The 17,690-nt window shown below is 46.2% G+C and overlaps 1 protein-coding gene across 1 annotated transcript in view; it reads right to left on the bottom strand.

Annotated features, from left to right (window-relative positions):
* LOC126188347 (serine/threonine-protein phosphatase 6 regulatory ankyrin repeat subunit A-like) overlaps nucleotides 1–17,690 on the bottom strand; it is a 77,548-nt gene that overhangs the window by 5,891 nt on the left and 53,967 nt on the right. Inside the window, exons 6-7 of the mRNA XM_049929946.1 lie at nucleotides 13,214–13,359; nucleotides 7,349–7,570 (exon numbers count right to left, since the gene is read on the bottom strand). Coding sequence (XP_049785903.1) covers nucleotides 7,349–7,570; nucleotides 13,214–13,359 — 368 coding nt within the window. The remainder of the gene's footprint in view (nucleotides 1–7,348; nucleotides 7,571–13,213; nucleotides 13,360–17,690) is intronic.

Here is a 17,690-nt window from a genome sequence, read left to right as displayed (position 1 = left end):
AGGAATAAAATAGAGGCCGAAAGATTCTCTATTCGTGCAGAAACCAGACTGTAGTTATACATGTCTAAAGGTGTGAACGAGATGCAGCGGTAGAGGAGGAAGGGAGACAGTACTAGCCGGCCGGTGTGGCCGAGCGGTTCTAGGCGCTTCAGTCTGGAACCGTGTCACCGCTACGGTCGCAGGTTCGAATCCTACCTCGGGCATGGATGTGTGTGATGTCCTTAGGTTAGTTAGGTTTAAGTAGTTCTAAGTTCTAGGGGACTGATGACCACAGATGTTAAGTCCTATAGTGCTCAGAGCTATTTGAACCATTTTTTTGAGACGGTATTGTAGCCTATCTTCGAAGTTACGTTTGGCAAGCAGCAAAGTATATCGAGGAAAAATATGGAAAGGGAATTAAATGTGAGGGAGAAGAAATAAAACTGTGAGGTTTTCCGATGACACTGCAGTTGTATCAGAGACAGCAAAGGACAAGAAAGAACAGTTGAATGAAATGGAAGTAGTGGGGCTGTGTACATTCACACATGGCCATCACTATTGACACATTTCCTTCCATCCTGCGCAATGCTAACAGGTTTCTCCCCTCCTCCTCTCCCCAACCCAATAACATAAGCCAATTGACGTGTGTCATAAAATTGTGGGAGATTCAAGAAGTGGTGGGAAATGCAAAAGAGCCCAATTGTTCTACAGGATTTCTTACACTTCTATGATATAACAACTCACAATCCAGTTTTCCTGTGTGTAAACTGGCAGGAAATTCTAGATGGGCAGTTATTCTACTGGTTCAACATCCAAGATGGTGGAACTGAAAATTCTGCCACAGTTCTATGACATCATAGTTCAAGATGGCTAACCTGGGAATATCAGCGCCTCCTCACACAGGTAAGAAACGAGCATCCCCATACTTGCAACTATTCATTTTCAACAACATTGTACAACTACACAATTTGAACAACTTTTGAAGACAACCATCGAAACACACATGTAGATTAACATTAATACAAGACTTTTAATGTGTAAACAATTACCACTATTCCTGTGTTGTACGATAGGATAGGACAGGAACATTTATTTATTCAAACAAATATTGTGTGGGTGTTGTGGTCCAAGTGTTGAGCCACATGTCGTGATTCTTGTAGTAACAGCACCAACCTCCACAAAGTCCAGAAGACCCTCACATGTTGCCTAAGTTGTTTCAGCTGCACTGTACAAGTTCGCCGGGAAACTCTTACACATCCTCCTTACAGTCCTGATCTCTCCCCATGCTGTTTCCATGTTTTTGGAAACCTGAGGAAAGACAATTCATGGCCATCGATTTGCTTCCGATGCAGAGGTGCATGCCTGGGTAAATCATGTTTACAAGCGAAACTGCCAACATTTTTCCTTGAAGAAGTTGACCATCTTGCTTCACAGTGGAATAAATATGGTGTATTTGAAAAAGAACTCCCTATTTTTAATGTGTCCTAGATTCTGTACAAAGTGACATACACTATTCTAGTTTGTGGTGTTTGATTCATCAACTCTCCAAGTTTGACTCCACTGCAGTTGGCAGGGCTGCTTGACCTTGAGACGGCACCAGTGTTCTTTTTACCTCTGTTCCCTCAGTTCAGTCCAGCCGTGCGTGCAGTGCAGAGCAACTCGGCGACAATATGTACTCCGCAACAGAAAGTGCTGTATTTTATTTGGCTTGTGAAAACTGAGACACTTATAACAGTGCAACACAGTTTTAGACGTCAGTATGGTGGTGAACCTTCTACAGCAAAGACTATCCGTCATTGGCTAAAGTCTTTCGAAGAAACTGGTAGTGTTTTAAGAGCAAAATCAGCAGGTAGATCGAGAACTTCTGAAGATGTTGTTGAACAGATCCGTGTTTCGTGTGTTCGGAGCCCAAAGAAATCATTGGCCAGACGTAGTCTACAATTAGGAGTGCCAAAATGTACTGTGTATGATGATGTGTGTAAAAGATGTAAGTTGTGGGCCTACAAATTTCAACTGTTACATGAAATAAAACCTACTGATAAAATCGAAAGGTATGAGCTTGCTGCTGCCTTTCTACACAGAATTGATGATGATATCAATTTTAAAAAAAAATTCTCTTTTCTGATGAGGCTACATTTCATGTCAGTGGAACAGTTAATCGTCATAACAGCAGAATTTTTTTTTTTTGGGGGGGTGGGGGGGCAGAGCATCCATATGAACTTATTTAGCATCAACGTTACTCTTCAAAAGTTAATGCCTGGTGCGATTTTATGGAAGATCGTGTGATTTTTGTAGAAAAAACAATAAACGGGGACGTTTACTGCGACATGTTGACAGAGACGTCTTTCCCCAAATGGACCATATCGAGGAGGAAACGGGGCCTATGTTTCTCCAACAAGATGGCGCCCCACCTCATTACAGTAAACATGTGCATGCATCTCTTGACACTCACTTTCCAGGATAGGCAGGGCTAGCCCAATACCTTGGCCACCAAGAAGCCCAGACTTAAACCCACTGGAATTTTTCTTTTGGCACCACATAAAAAATGTTGCATTCAGTGAAAAGATCAGACACATCAATCATTTACAGGAAAGAATCGTCGTGGCAGTTGGGACAGTTACATCTGAAATATTGGTGAATACATGGCGAGAATGGAATATCATCTCGATGTGTGCAGGGCAACAGATGGATCCCACGTTGAGGTCTACCAACATTAAACAAAACTTGAAGGAATTCTCTTTCATGATATTACCTTATTGATATAATTTTTCATTAATTTCCCCTATAAATTTATACTTAAAACAAGGGAATTCTTTTTGAAACACCCTGTACATTGACAGTTATGGCGAATATTTTTGAAACAATTAACAGTTGCTGGTCGGAGTGGCCGTGCGATTGTAGGCGCTACAGTCTGGAACCGAGCGACCGCTACGGTCGCAGGTTCGAATCCTGCCTTGGGCATGGATGTGTGTGATGTCCTTAGGTTAGTTAGGTTTAATTAGTTCTAAGTTCTAGGCGAGTGATGACCTCCGAAGTTAAGTCACATAGTGCTCAGAGCCATTTGAACCAATTAACAGTTTACTTACTTCTGTTTCCATCTGTCTCGTTTTCCTTTGACTGTTCCTTATACTTGGAAGATGAGGTGGGTCGCTTTTGAAATAAACTCTAAGACGAAAAAAACATTGCATGAGGAAGAAATTGAACAAATCAGTAACGCACTGGACCATCTGTGGGCCTTATGCAAGCAATTATTCGGCTTGACTTTGATTGATAGAGTTTTTGGAGGTCCTCCTGAGGGATATCGTGCCAAGTTATATCTAATTTGCGCGTTAGATTGTCAAAATCCCGATCTGGTTGGGGGACCTGCCGAGAATACTCCAGACGTTCTCAACTGGGGAGAGGTACAGTGAGATTGCTGGCCGAGGTAGGGTTGGGCAAGCACGAAGACAAGCAGTAGAAACTCTGGCCATGTGCAGGCGGGTGTTATCTTGCTGAAATGTAAGCCCAGGATGGCTTGTCATGATGGGACACAGAATATCGTCGTCTGCCGTTCGGGGCATCTCCAGACACGTATTCAGCCGATCAGTCGGGAATCTAATTGACTGGAGTATAATTGTCTTCAGAGATGAGTACCGCTTTGAACTGAGCTCGAATTACCAGTGAAGACACATCTGGAAACGGTCCAGAGCGCGGGGCGGGGAGGGGGGGGGAAGGGGAGGTGGGGGGCACCAGCCTGACTGTCGCCCACTGTACGACCAGACAAGCAGGAGTGATGGTCTGGGTGCCCCTTCTGCTCCTGGCAGGACTCCTAAGGTTGTCACCTGCAGCACCCTTACAGCACAGCGGTCCGTCGACGATATTCTACACCCTCTTTTGTTTCCCATCATAGCAAGCCATCCTGGGCTTAGATTTTAGCAAGATAGTGCCCGTGGCACATGTGTCTTTGTGCTTGCCAAATCCTACCTTCGTCAGCAAGGTCGTCAGGCCTTGGTCTCTGCACAAGATGCCGAAGGTGGCCTTTCCACGACACTTTACTATCTATCTGAACACCTAGAAATTTGATCTGTTCAATTTCACTAATCATATGCCCATTCTGTGAAATTAAAACGTCGGGTTTTGTTGAATTGTGTGTTACAAACTGTAAAAACTGAGTCTTGCTGTGATTTAGCCTTAATTTATTTTCTACAAGCCATGAAATTATGTGATGAACTGCACTATTTGCAATATTTGCCAATATTGCACACGACATCCTTTCCTTACAGCGGCATACAGTTGATCCTCATTTTGCTGTGCTTCTGCTTTACGCAGATGAAGCCTGTTTCACCAGAGACAGAATGCTAAACACTCGCAAGAGTCATATATGCGCCGGTAAGAATCCCCACACCATAGGATGAAGAGCCAGCAATACGGGCTGTCAGTCAACATATGGGCAGGCATACTCAATGATTATGTGCTAGGCCGGTTTCTTCTTCCTCCACATTTAAATGCACCAGAGTACACAGTGTTATGAGAGACATACTACCCAGGTTACTCGGACGTATTCCATTTGTTGTTCGCCAACAGCTGTGGTTCGGACATTACGGTCCCCATCTCACTTTGTACCGAGGGTTTGTGACACCTGGATAGGACATTCCCTACGAAGTATCCTGTTCCGTGGCCATCATTTTCACATAATCTCACGCGACTTGATTTCTTCTTGGAGGACTATATGATACACTACGTGATAAAAAGTATCCGGACACCCCCAAAAACATACATTTTTCATATTAGGTACATTATGCCGCCACGTACTGCCAGGTACTCCATATTAGCGACCTCAGTAGTCATTAGACATCGTAAGAGAGCAGAGTGGGGCGCTCCACAGAACTCATGGACTTCGAATGTGGTCACGTAATTGGGTGTCACTTGTGTCATACGTCTGTACACGAGATTTCCACATTCCTAAAGATCCCTAGGTGCACTGTTTCCAATGTAATAGTGAAGTGGAAACGTGAAGGGACACATACAGCACAAAAGCATAGAGGCTGACCTCGTCTGTTGACTGAAAGAGACCACCGACAGTTGAAGAGGGTCATAATGTGTAATAGACATCTATCCAGACCATCACACAGGAATTCCAAACTCCATCGGGATCCACTGCAAGTACTATGACAGTTAGGCGGGAGGTGAGAAAACTTGGGTTTCATAAGCCACGCATTAGGCTGGTAAATGCCAGACGACGCCTCGCTTGGTGTAAGGAGTGTAAACATTGGAAGACTGAACAGTGGAAAAATGTTGTGTGGAGTGACGAATCAGAGTGCACAATGTGGCGATCCGAGGGTAGGGTGTGGGTATGGTGAATGCCCAGTGAATGTCATCTGCCAGTGTGTGTAGTGCCAAAAGTAAAATTCAGAGGTGGTAGTGTTATGGTGTGGTCGTGTTTTCCATGTATGGGGCTTGCACCCCTTGTTGTTTTGCGTGACACTATCACAACACAGGCCTACAAAATGGTTCAAATGGCTCTGAGCACTATGGGACTTAACTTCTGAGGTCATCAGTCCCCTAGAACTTAGAACTACTTAAACCTAACTAACCTAAGGACATCACACACATCCATGCCCGAGGCAGGATTCGAACCTGCGACCGCAGCGGCAGCGCGGTTCCAGACTGTAGCGCCTAGAACCGCTCGGCCACCCCGGCCGGCACAGGCCTACACTGATCTTTTAAACACATTCTTGCCTCCCACTGTTGAAGAGCAATTCGGCGATGGTGATTGCTTCTTTCAACACGATCGAGCACCTGTTCATAATGCATGGCCTGCGGTGGAGTGTGTCATGGACTGGACTGCACAGAGTACCGACCTGAATCGTATAGAACACCTTTGGGATGTTCTGGAACGCCGAATGCATGCCAGGCCTAACCGAACGACATCGATACCTCTCCTCAGTGCAGCAGTCCATGAAGAATGGGCCGTCATTCCAGAAGAAACCTTCCATCACCTGATTGAACGTATGCCTGCGAGAGTGGAAGCTGTCATCACGGCTAAGGGTGGAAGGGTGAGCCGACACCAAACTGAATTCCAGCATTACTGATAGAGGGCGCCATGAACTTGTAAGTCATTTTCAGCCAGGTGTCCGGATACTTTTGGTCACATAGTGTACGTGAAAAGTCTTGAGTACCAGAGGCCTGCAGAGAATGAAGAGCATGTCGTGGCCTAAATTCTTGCTGCCTGCGATACTGTTCAAACGCCATCGGGGATATTAGAACTCTTGAGTGATGATACCATGCCTGTATTGAGACTGGGGGGACACCATTTTGAACAACTGTTGTAAATATAGCGGCTTGTGAAACTTGTGGAGGTTGCAGAACTCGTTGTTACTGCAAGTAGATTTAGAATTTACGCCACCTCTGACATCAGGTTGTGTGCGCCATTACTGTAGTTGCAGTCACGAACGGAGGCGGTCATTCTGTGCACCTACGTCACGCATACTCCGACATCCAGTGAATGCTCAGTAGTGTTCTGAGCGCTCTGCTTTGAATTTTGCAGCTAATGCGAGCATTAAGTGGTTCAGTGAACTTCCATTTCATTCGTTGAGAGTTGTCATCACTGATGGTGGTGGTAATTGATAAATTCTCCATAGGTAAGGGAGAGACATAATTCACACGATGTACGCTTCAAGTGAAAAGCACGCGCATGCGCGGACCGCAAGTGTCGCTCGGAATCGTCAATAATGTCGATCCCGTCCGTGCCTTGACATTCGCGAACCGCCATCGTTCACGGATCGGATTGTAGTCCGTCAACAGGGGAAATTATCTGGGGGTATTGAGGAGTGCTGAGCGCGAATTCTGTGCATCAGGATCAGGATTAGGAAGTTGAGACCCTTAGTCTGAACACTGCTTGAAGCTGAGGGGCAACTTGAGTAGAATATCGCTTATACCTTTCGACTCGGTCGTTTCCAGACTAGACTCCCTTACCTCAAATTAATAATTTACCCTTCTCCTTCATTCCCGAAAGTTTGTGACATCACTGTGACGTATCGAGAACGGCCTCATGTTAAGGCGGGTCCTCAATGAGCGCGCCATGCCGCGCAGCGCAGTTTTCCGGCTGTTGTTGGTACATCAAAGGAAGTGGCGCATTTGCGCGCGCTCAGTTTAGACGGGGCCTCGGCTCGCTCCATCTTCAGACCGTGCGCGCGTTCCAACTGGAACACAGTGCGCACCTCGGAGCGGCGCGGCGCGGCGGGGCGCTGACGGCGCACTCCTCTCTGTTATACAGCCGTGCGCGGGGTCAGAAGCGCGGTGCAGCACGGCGCAGCGCAGCGCAGCGCGCTCAGTGTGCACCTGCCCTAGAGAGAACCGTGCCGCGCTCTCGCACGGAGTTGGCACTGACCTGCGGCGGCGGCGGCGTGCAGGGCGGTGCGGCCGTCCGCGTCTGCGTCTCTGGCGGGGAAGCCGTAGCACAGCAGCACCTCAAAGACCCCCGCGTCGCCGCAGGTGGCAGCCCGGTGCAGCAGCCGCAGCCGCTCCGAGTCGTCCTCCAGCAGATCGCCCGCCTCCACCAGCGTCCGCGCCGCCTGCTCGTCACACCGCTCGACGGCGCGCCACAGTGCATCTGTGCTCGAATCAGTAGGGTAAACACCAAGTTGACATCTTTCATTTTTGTTCATTGTTACAAAACTGTTAACACAAAGGGAATGCTGTGAGAAGGACTTTGCCGTCAAGAAAGGCTAATAGTAAATTCTTAATTCTTGTCTTACACAAGACAAAAATCTAAAATCGACGTTGTACTGCACTAAAATACGTGATGCACATGACAACACGTGGTCGTCTCTCAACCTCTCAATGTTAGGCTCTGATACTCCATAGAACCCTGTCAGCCTGAGTTACTGGTTCACAGACCAAGTAACTGCTGGTGTACTGCCCAACTGATGTGTTGATACTACACTACTGGCCTTTAAAATTGCTACACCAAGAAGAAATGCATATCATAAACGAGTATTCTTTGGACAAATATATTATACTACAACTGACATGTCATTACATTTTCACGCAATTTGGGTGCATAGATCCTATGAAATCAGTACCCAGACAAACCACCTCTGGCCGTAATAACGGCGTTGATACGCCTGGGTATTGAGTCAAACAGACCTTGGATGGCGTGTACAGGTACAGCTGCCCATGCAGCTTCAACACAGTACCACAGTTCATCAACAGTAGTGACTGGCGTATTGTGCCGAGCCAGTTGCTCGCCCATCATTGACCAGACGTTTTCAATTGGTAAGAGATCTGGAGAATGTTCTCACCAAGGCAGCAGTCAGACATTTTCTGTATCCAGAAAGGCCCGTACAGGACCTACAACATGCGGTCGTGCATTATCCTGCTGAAATACAGGGTTTCACAGGGATCGAATGAAGGGTAGAGCCACGGGTCGTAACACATCTGGAATGTAACGTCCACTGTTCAGAGTGCCGTCAATGCGAACAAGAGGTGACCGAGACGTGTAACCAATGGCACCCCATACCATCATGCCGGCTGATATGCCAGTATGGCGATGACGAATACACGCTTCCAATGTGCGTTCACCGCGATGTCGCCAAACAGGGATGCGACACAAATGATGCTGTAAACAGAACCTGAATTCATCTGAAAAAGTGACGTTTTGCTTTTTGTGCACCCAGGTTCGTCGTTGAGTACACCATCGCTGGCGCTCCTGTCTGTGATGCAGCGTCAAGGGTAACCGTAGCCATGCTCTCCGAGCTGACAATCCGTGCTGCTGCAAACGTCGTCGAACTGTTCGTGCAGATGGTTGTTGTCTTCCAAACGTCCCCATCTGTTGGCTCAGGGATCGAGAGGTGGCTGCATGATCCGTTATAGCCATGTGGATAAGATGCCTGTCATCTCGACTGCTAGTGATACGAGGGCGTTGGGATCCAGCACGGCGTTCCGTATTACCCTCCTGAACCCACCGATTCTATATTCTGCCAACAGTCATTGGATCTCGACAAATGCGAGCAGCAATATCGCGATATGATAAACCGCAATCGCGATAGGCTACAATCCGACCTTTATCAAAGTCCGAAACGTGATGGTACGCATTTCTCCTCCTTACACGAGGCATCACAACAACGTTTCATCAGGCAACACCTGTCAGCTGCTGTGTGTGTATGAGAAATCGGTTGGAAACTTTCCTCATGTCAGGTGTACCGACGGGCGCCAACCTTATGTGAATGCTCTAGAAAGCTAATTATTTGCATATGATAGCATCTTCTTCCTGTTGGTTAAATTTCGCGTCTGCAGCACGTCATCTTCGTGGTGTTGCAATTTTAATGGCCAGTAGTGTATTTAATTGTGAGGGTGTTTGTGTTTGCCCACATGCAAATGGCAGGAGAGGTAACTGCACGTAAGATCATCAGGCAATATGTTAGTCCCGTCTTAGACGAGCATACAGTCGATTCGTAACGCTCTATATGGTGCAGAACTGGTACCAGGTGGCCACATGTCTCTCCATCACTGACCATTAGCTGTGGCAGTGAAACGGTGTGTGCCAGTAGATTCCATGGAATCAGCTCAGGAAGATGGGCAACGTAGGGGCTTGACGGAGTGACAGAAGTGAGTTGTCATATTTGGACACTATGTATAAAGTTACCTGATAGTTCATGGATCAATGCTCCATTCATTTTCAGGAAATGGTGTAGGCCTACGTCTTGCAGCTATGTAACAATGGCTTTGAAAAGCTCCTGACAGGATGCAGTGACAAGTGTCATGTGTCGACAACAACAATCATTGCCTAATGTGGGAGGAGTTGCTGATGTCAGTTAATGCAGGTCCATATCAACCAGTTTCAGTGGGCACGTTGGGAAGGGAACTGCATGTTGCTGACTTTTCGAGTCAGATACATCGCAAATTCTAATGGATCACAATGGCATATAAAGGTGAATTACTGCAGAGGCTTTCGACAGTAACTAGATGGGCCCAAGTACCGCAGTGTGATGAACTGTGTTTTTGTCTGATTTCAGACGACACGAGGCACAGAGTGCACTGCAGGCCCAGTGAGGTGTGTTTAACCTGCAGCGTGTGGAGGCTGCACTCGGCTGGGAAGTGATTCTGTGATGTTTTGAGAGTGTTTTTCGTACCATGACTCGAGCCTACTCGTTCAGGTTACTGTGAACATGAAGCAAAATGATTATGTGAACATTCTCACTCACCCAGTTTTCCCCTTGCTCCTATATCTTTGTGATGAGAATGCTGTAGCAATTCCTGTCTTCAAAAATGGCAACAGACGTGTTTATAGCCGTATGTTTCTGGATTGACGACCACACAGCATCTCGACTGACACGTTAAATCACCCAGTCTTGATTCCACATAAAATGTCTCTGACTACTTGGCACAGCAGGTGAAACACAGCAGTCAAGATCTCTACAATCTGATAGTTGTAAGGGATCTAATCGTCCATGAGTGGCTTCAGCTGAATTTGGCATATCTGTAGCAACTTGTGGAGTCTTTTTCAAACTAAAGCCATCATCAAAGCTTGAGGCGTGGAAGCGACAAAATTTCCACGCAATCTTCATAAATCTTTGAAAACCACTTTAGCGCTGTGTACACATTCATACTGAAACAGTAATTGACAAGTTGGTGCGAACTACAAAGCCAGTCAAAGGCTTACATATAACCCTTCAAAAAATCGTACAGCTACTTTAACTTCAATAACCTGGTAGCTTGCAGCCCAGTCGCTGGTTCAGTCAATAGGGTTCTGATGTGCAATTTCATCTAGCCCATTACATCTGACATCTGGTAGATGCATCATAGGTTTTCTTCCAGCAGCTAATTATTTCCTTGCTACCTACTTTTACATTTGTGTATAAGTTTATACATCCTTGCTATTCAGATAGGTCGGTCAAGCTCCTCATTCTTCATCATATCTTATGATCATCACCAAAGTATCTTTGTATGAACGTCTCAAGTTAAACCTGAAAGGATTCTATTTTCAATGTGATGTACAGATTCCGTCACATGGAAATATGTGAAATTACAGATATGTTGTGCTCCTGGCAAGAGCTACTCAGCAATTTCACGAGAGGTCATCACCACATAGCACAACTACTTGGCTGGCTCCTTCTCAGTTCTGAGCCGCTAATTGCGACTGTACTCTACTTCCACGCCATGTTCATAAGCGCTCCCTATTTGTCCGCCGATAGCGTTGTCAGCTGCCAGGGAGGGCACTGTGAACAGTGGACTACTCCGCTTCCACCTAGTACTGATGCAGATGGAGATGCTTCTGCCAGCGTGAAGAAAAGACGATCCGGCTCCGACACTTGCTCAGTTTCTGCAGTTAAGTTGTTCTTACAGTGCCAGCATTTCCTGCGATTACGCTACAGAGGACAGTTCCGTGTGTTCCTCAAGAAGGCAAAACTTCCTACTTACGGAGCAACAGATACAGCTAATCACTAGTGTCTGTGCATAGTACTTTCAGTCATAGTGACAATATCATAGATAGCCAAGAGACAGCAAAGTTATCAAGATTTCATTGTGTTAGGTATAGGACATCAAGTGTCATGCATCAGACTGTTACCAAAGTACAACTATTAATATACAGAATGTCTCAGAACATTTGGGTCAAACTGAAACAGGTGATAGTAGGTCCTCAACCGATTGTATTGAGCAATGCATAATGACTGTGCTATGGACATGCACAGCATACACTGCTTAAAACAACGTAGCTCATAGTAATTGTTCAATGTGATGACTGCCAGTCTCGAAGGTACGTATTCCAAAGGCTCATGCCTTTATCACTCTCGCAAAGATACTGGGTGTTCGTTGTACACTGGAACAGGCAGTCGGTGCTAAACGACATACAACCCTGACCACCAGAGATATACAGTACACAAATTAACTCATAGCATGTGTGTCATGTGATGACCACACGCATTACAGTGCCACATTAACCTGTGCCTGACAGACATCACTATCCATGGTGTCAGTTGTCCATTGCATCAGACAGATTGTCAGACCAATGGATTTTGAGCCCTGCATTCACTTCGGTCAATGTACTTGTATTATGCACAGCAGTGCTGTAGTGCTGAACTTAATACAGTTTGTATTATTCATGAATGGGGGCCTCGTTCACCTCTGATGATCTTTTAAAAACCGCAATGGCAGTGTCTGGAATGAGGACAATTCCTGTGCTCCCGCATCAGTGACCACGAGCAACGATTCGCTGTCAATGTGAGAGTGGGAATCGTCCAAGATCACCTAATAGCACTTTATTTGCTGCCTCCCCATTTAACTGGTCCTGGTTACCTGGTGTTCATGCAATATGTGCTGCTGCAGTGCTGGGAGACTGTCTCTCTCACTGTCCGTAAAACAATGTGGTTTCAACACTATGGTGCACCAGCCCACTTCAATGTTACGTCCACGAGCACCTGAACAAGACGTAACCCGATCATTGGACGGGAAGGGGAGGTACTGTCCCACGGCCAGCACAATTGCCAGATCACACACATCCGGATTTTTTCCTCTACGGTTATGTCGAGACGTTGTTGTAAGAAACAAATGGTTGAAGACTTGCTTGCTAAGGTCCTCATTGCCTGTCTGCTATTACAACAGATACCGGGGATCTTCGAGAGAACGTGGCAGAACTTGATGCACTCTTGCCATGCAAGCACTGAGTCGGGCGGTCGTGACTTTGAACAATTGCTATGAGTGACTCTGTTGTTGTGTGATGTGCACCGCGTATGTCCACAACACAGTGTCATTGGTTGTGGCCCCACTATCACCCATTTAAATTTGACTCAAAATGTTTGAGACACTCTGTTTGCTGTTGATTATTTCTTACTGTGTTGCCATATTTCTGTTCGAGTGCTACTCTGAAGCAAATGTAATAATAGATTTTAGCTAGCGTGCATGCATACTACCATCTTTTTAGTGAACTATATAGAAATACGTTTTCCACTGCTGTGGGTGTTTGGGTTGAATTGAGGGTAACATTCAGTTACAATATTGCAACAATACACAACTCAGAACTTTCGCTAGTGAACAGACAGAACGCATGCCGTGGAACATGTGGTACAACTACTGTCAGACAGTCTCAAGGCGAAGACAACGCAAGCTGTGAGAAAGATTCGGAAAGCGCGAGAAATTACAGGAAGAGCCTCTCAGCTGGGGCCATTCAGCAGGTGCCAGCAAGACCTGCATGCTGAATCTGACTTGCGGCTTCAGACGCCCTGTACAGCTGCGAATTGGTCCGGCTGCTACATACCTTCGCCAGCTTTCTTGTTGTTCTTCATCATTATGGCTACCGCGCGAGTGCTTCCAGTGCTCGCCGCCACGTAGATGGCGGCGTTGCCGTCGCTGTCAGCGGCTGTGACGTCAGCGCCGTGGTGCACCAGCGCCGCCACCAAGTTACTGAAAGGTCAAGCACAGCATTCTGTAGAAGGACACGAAGAAAGATGCATACCCCACTTTTCTCTGCCTTCAAGGCTCTCCAACTAACTGACACTCTCAAGGAAGCGCTGAAACGAGCTGTTTCAGTATTTGGAAAATTATATACAAGGTAACTCCCGAAACATACGGAACCATCGTATGCAAAAATTACACATGATTTGAACCTCCATGACAGATTAGCGCCGTGCACTGGACCTGCTCGCATAGTACTGGCGGAAGTGAACCTGTAAGGGTGGGCCCTGAAATGTGGTACCAAAGCCAAGTCGGTAGACCATTTTCCTGTGAAAGGCAATGGTTTATGGTTCGACTCCTGGCCTGGCATATAGTTTTAAACTGCTAGGAAGATTCATATCAGCTTTGGAGAGTGAAAATTCATTCTGGATACAGGCAATTTGTAGATGAAATTCATGTTCCATTTTGTTTTGTTTGGACAACGGCGAGTAATTAACTAACGTCAAAGATTTCGTTTATACTCGGTACTGGAGGCAGTCAGTGCCCACTTGTTGGAACGGGCAGCTGAGCGTAAGGCTGTCCGTAGCCACGCAGTCTGAGGGCGCCTTGTCACGGTTGCCGTGGCTCCCCCCGTCGGATGTTCGAGTCCTCCCTCGGGCGTGGGTGCCTGTGTTGTTGTTAGTGTAAGTTAGTTTAAGCTACACCACTGGCCATTAAAATTGCTACACCACGAAGATGACGTGCTACAGACGCGAAATTTAACCGACAGGAAGAAGAAGCTGTCATGTGCAAATGATTAGCTTTTCAGAGCATTCACACAAGGTTGGCGCCGGTGGCTACACCTACAACGTGCTGACATGAGGAAAGTTTCCAACCGATTTCTCATACACACACAGCAACTGACAGGCGTTGCCTGATGAAACGTTGTTGTGATGCCTCGTGTAAGGAGGAGAAATGCATACCAACACGTTTCTGACTTTGATAAAGGTCGGATTGTAGCCTGTCGTGATTGCGGTTTATCATATCGCGATATTGCTGCTCGCATTCGTCGAGATCCAATGACTGTTGGCAGAATATAGAATCGGTGGGTTCAAGAGGGTAATACGGAACGCCGTGCTGGATCCCAACGGCCTCGTATCACTAGCAGTCGAGATGACAGGCATCTTATCTGCATGGCTATAACGGATCGTGCAGCCACGTCTCGATTCCTGAGTCAACAGATGGGGACGTTTGCAAGACAACAACCATTTGCACGAACAGTTCGACGACGTTTGCAGCAGCAAAGACTATCAGCTCGGAGACCGTGGCTGCGGTTACCCTTGACGCTGCATCACAGACAGGAGCACCTGCGATAGTGTACTCAACGACGAACCTGGGTGCACAAATGGCAAAACTTCATTTTTTCAGATGAATCCAGGTTCTGTTTACAGCATCATTTGTGTCGCATCCCTGTTTTGCGACATCGCGGTGAACGCACATTGAAAGCGTGTATTCGTCATCGCCATACTGGCATATCACCCGGCGTGATGGTATGGGGTGCCATTGGTTACACGTCTCGGTCACCTCTTGTTCGCATTGACGGCACTTTGAACAGTGGACGTTACGTTTCAGATGTGTTACGACCCGTGGCTCTACCCTTCATTCGATCCCTGCGAAACCCTACATTTCAGCAGGATAATGCACGACCGCATGTTGCAGGTCCTGTACGGGCCTTTCTGGATACAGAAAATGTTCGACTGCTGCCCTGGCCAGCACATTCTCCAGATCTCTCTCCAATTGAAAACGTCTCGTCAGTGGTGGCAGAGCAACTGGCTCGTCACAATACGCCAGTCACTACTCTTGATGAAGTGTGGTATCGTATTGAAGCTGCATGGACAGTACCTGTACACGCCGTCCAAGCTCTGTTTGACTCAATGCCCAGGCGTATCAAGGCCATTATTACGGCCAGAGGTGGTTTGTCTGGGTACTGATTTCTTAGGATCTATGCACCCAAATTGCGTGAAAATGTAATCACATGTCAGTTCTTGTATAGTATATTTCTCCAATGAATACCCGTTTATCATCTGCATTTCTTCTTTGTGTAGCAATTTTAATGGCCAGTAGTGTAGGTTAAGTAGTGTGTAAGCCTAGGGAGCGATGACCTCAGCAGTTTGGTCCCATAGGAACTTCCACAAATTTCCATAAGGCTTGCCGATTCGTACTGACAACACATGGTGAATACATAGAAGAAAAATTACACAATATTTGGCGGGTGACAGTCACCAGGCAGAGCTACCAGCTGGGCGTGGAGGCTGTATGCTGTTAAAAAGTTTCGTGAATTTTGTGGCTTGTCGTTTGTGCGTTACAGTAAAATAGTGGTTTCCATAAAACATTGGTTTCCATTGAAAATTGTACATAGCGTGTTTTCCTTTGAGCATTATTTGTCGGATGCCTTGAGCAGACAGTGTAGACAGACAGAGGGGATGCTGAAAAGTGGATCTGTAACGAATTTCATGAAGGTAGCTGCAAACGAACAGCGCCCACATACGTAGTCGCTGTGCCCTGTGTTCTGAAAGTTTTAATTAGGAGCCGAACAAGGAAATCAGCGGCTTGCTCTCCATTATTAAATTGGATTTTCATGTCATGTAAATAATGTTGAACTTCTTGACACTGTAAATAATGGCAAGTGGTACCTTCTCTGCATGGGAGGAATTTATTTGTGTGGTGCTGATAGTGTTTCGGAGGCACACACAATTATCAGCTTCGTGAAATCAGTATTTCTGTGTGATAGTACCACACTGACGCTATACTGTGACACGTCAGTGGGTAGCCTTTTGTCACGTACATAGGTTGTGAGGCAGAGAGAAAATGGCAGGTACGTTTCTAAGTGAATAATAGTCTTCTGAGACATTGTGGACCACTTAGAACTAACATCCTTCAAGTGTAACTGGCTTCATGGGAAAGCTACCCGAGCCGTGTTGGCTACGAATTTGCTATTGTGTGTTATCTTCCCCAGAAATTATTGTAATTCCTTCAGATTTTTAGCGGCAGTCAGATTATGTATTGCATTTACATGCTTGACAGTTGGATTTACCTCAGCTTTGGTTAGCATGTGCCCTAACTAATGACACTAGGTTGGAAAAAACTACATTTATCGAGATGACAGTGTAACCCATTCAACTGGAGTCTATCAAAGAGTAACCGATTAACTGTGAACTGTTCCGCCTACACCAATTCACACATGGTGAATGAAACTGCACGAGCTCTGCAAAATACTGGCTGAGTCGAGGGGTTGGCGATTTGCGAATTGCAAAATTTATTTTCCGTAACTCACTTCAGATTAAAACAGTTTCATACACTGTTGACACGATGTTACCAAGTGATTGAATGGTATCATGTGAGAGGTGAGCTTAACATTGTCACTAACTGAGCAATGAAAAAAGTTCAAGAACAAAAATGTTAGCTGCTAAGCGTGAAGCTACTACTAAAATGTTAAAATTCTACACACGTTTTTAGCCCCAATTCACACCGGTATGCTCACTCTACAGAACCAGCCGCCATGCCTGGAGTGCTGGAGAGCGCAGAGCCAGTATGCGGTGGCGGCTGCTTGTCATGTGCTACTGTGCTGCTACACACTGTAAATATTGCACTGGAACTGTGCCGTTTCTCTTGTCGTACCACAACCCCTTTTGGGATCCTGTATCCTATTCCAATCTCGCCTCTACTCCCCCGAAAAGGGCATATGTGTAATATTAGTAATTTACAACAATTTAAACTGTTGCTTTGACATTGTTGTCGTTGGGCTTCAGCAGTATATAGAATGAAGGAAACATGTTGGATTAAAAACTAACGTACCATCATAATTTACACACAATACAAACCATAGGCACATGTAGGAATAAAATTGCTATTGTAATTATGGAGCAATTAACGACTAAAGTTCGAACATTTCAAGTCATCGAGAGACAGCTATTTTTTGTGTTTTTTTTCAGTCACAAATTATTCATTCTCCTAACGGAAATATGACATGATGACAGTATCAAAACATGCTTAAGTTCTAATTGGTGATAGTTAATACAACTACACTCCTGGAAATGGAAAAAAGAACACATTGACACCGGTGTGTCAGACCCACCATACTTGCTCCGGACACTGCGAGAGGGCTGTACAAGCAATGATCACACGCACGGCACAGCGGACACACCAGGAACCGCGGTGTTGGCCGTCGAATGGCGCTAGCTGCGCAGCATTTGTGCACCGCCGCCGTCAGTGTCAGCCAGTTTGCCGTGGCATACGGAGCTCCATCGCAGTCTTTAACACTGGTAGCATGCCGCGACAGCGTGGACGTGAACCGTATGTGC

The sequence above is a fragment of the Schistocerca cancellata genome, chromosome 5, assembly GCF_023864275.1.
Source record: "Schistocerca cancellata isolate TAMUIC-IGC-003103 chromosome 5, iqSchCanc2.1, whole genome shotgun sequence".
Classification (NCBI taxonomy): Eukaryota; Metazoa; Arthropoda; class Insecta; order Orthoptera; family Acrididae; genus Schistocerca; species Schistocerca cancellata.
This window is presented reverse-complemented; position numbering and strand designations above follow the sequence as displayed.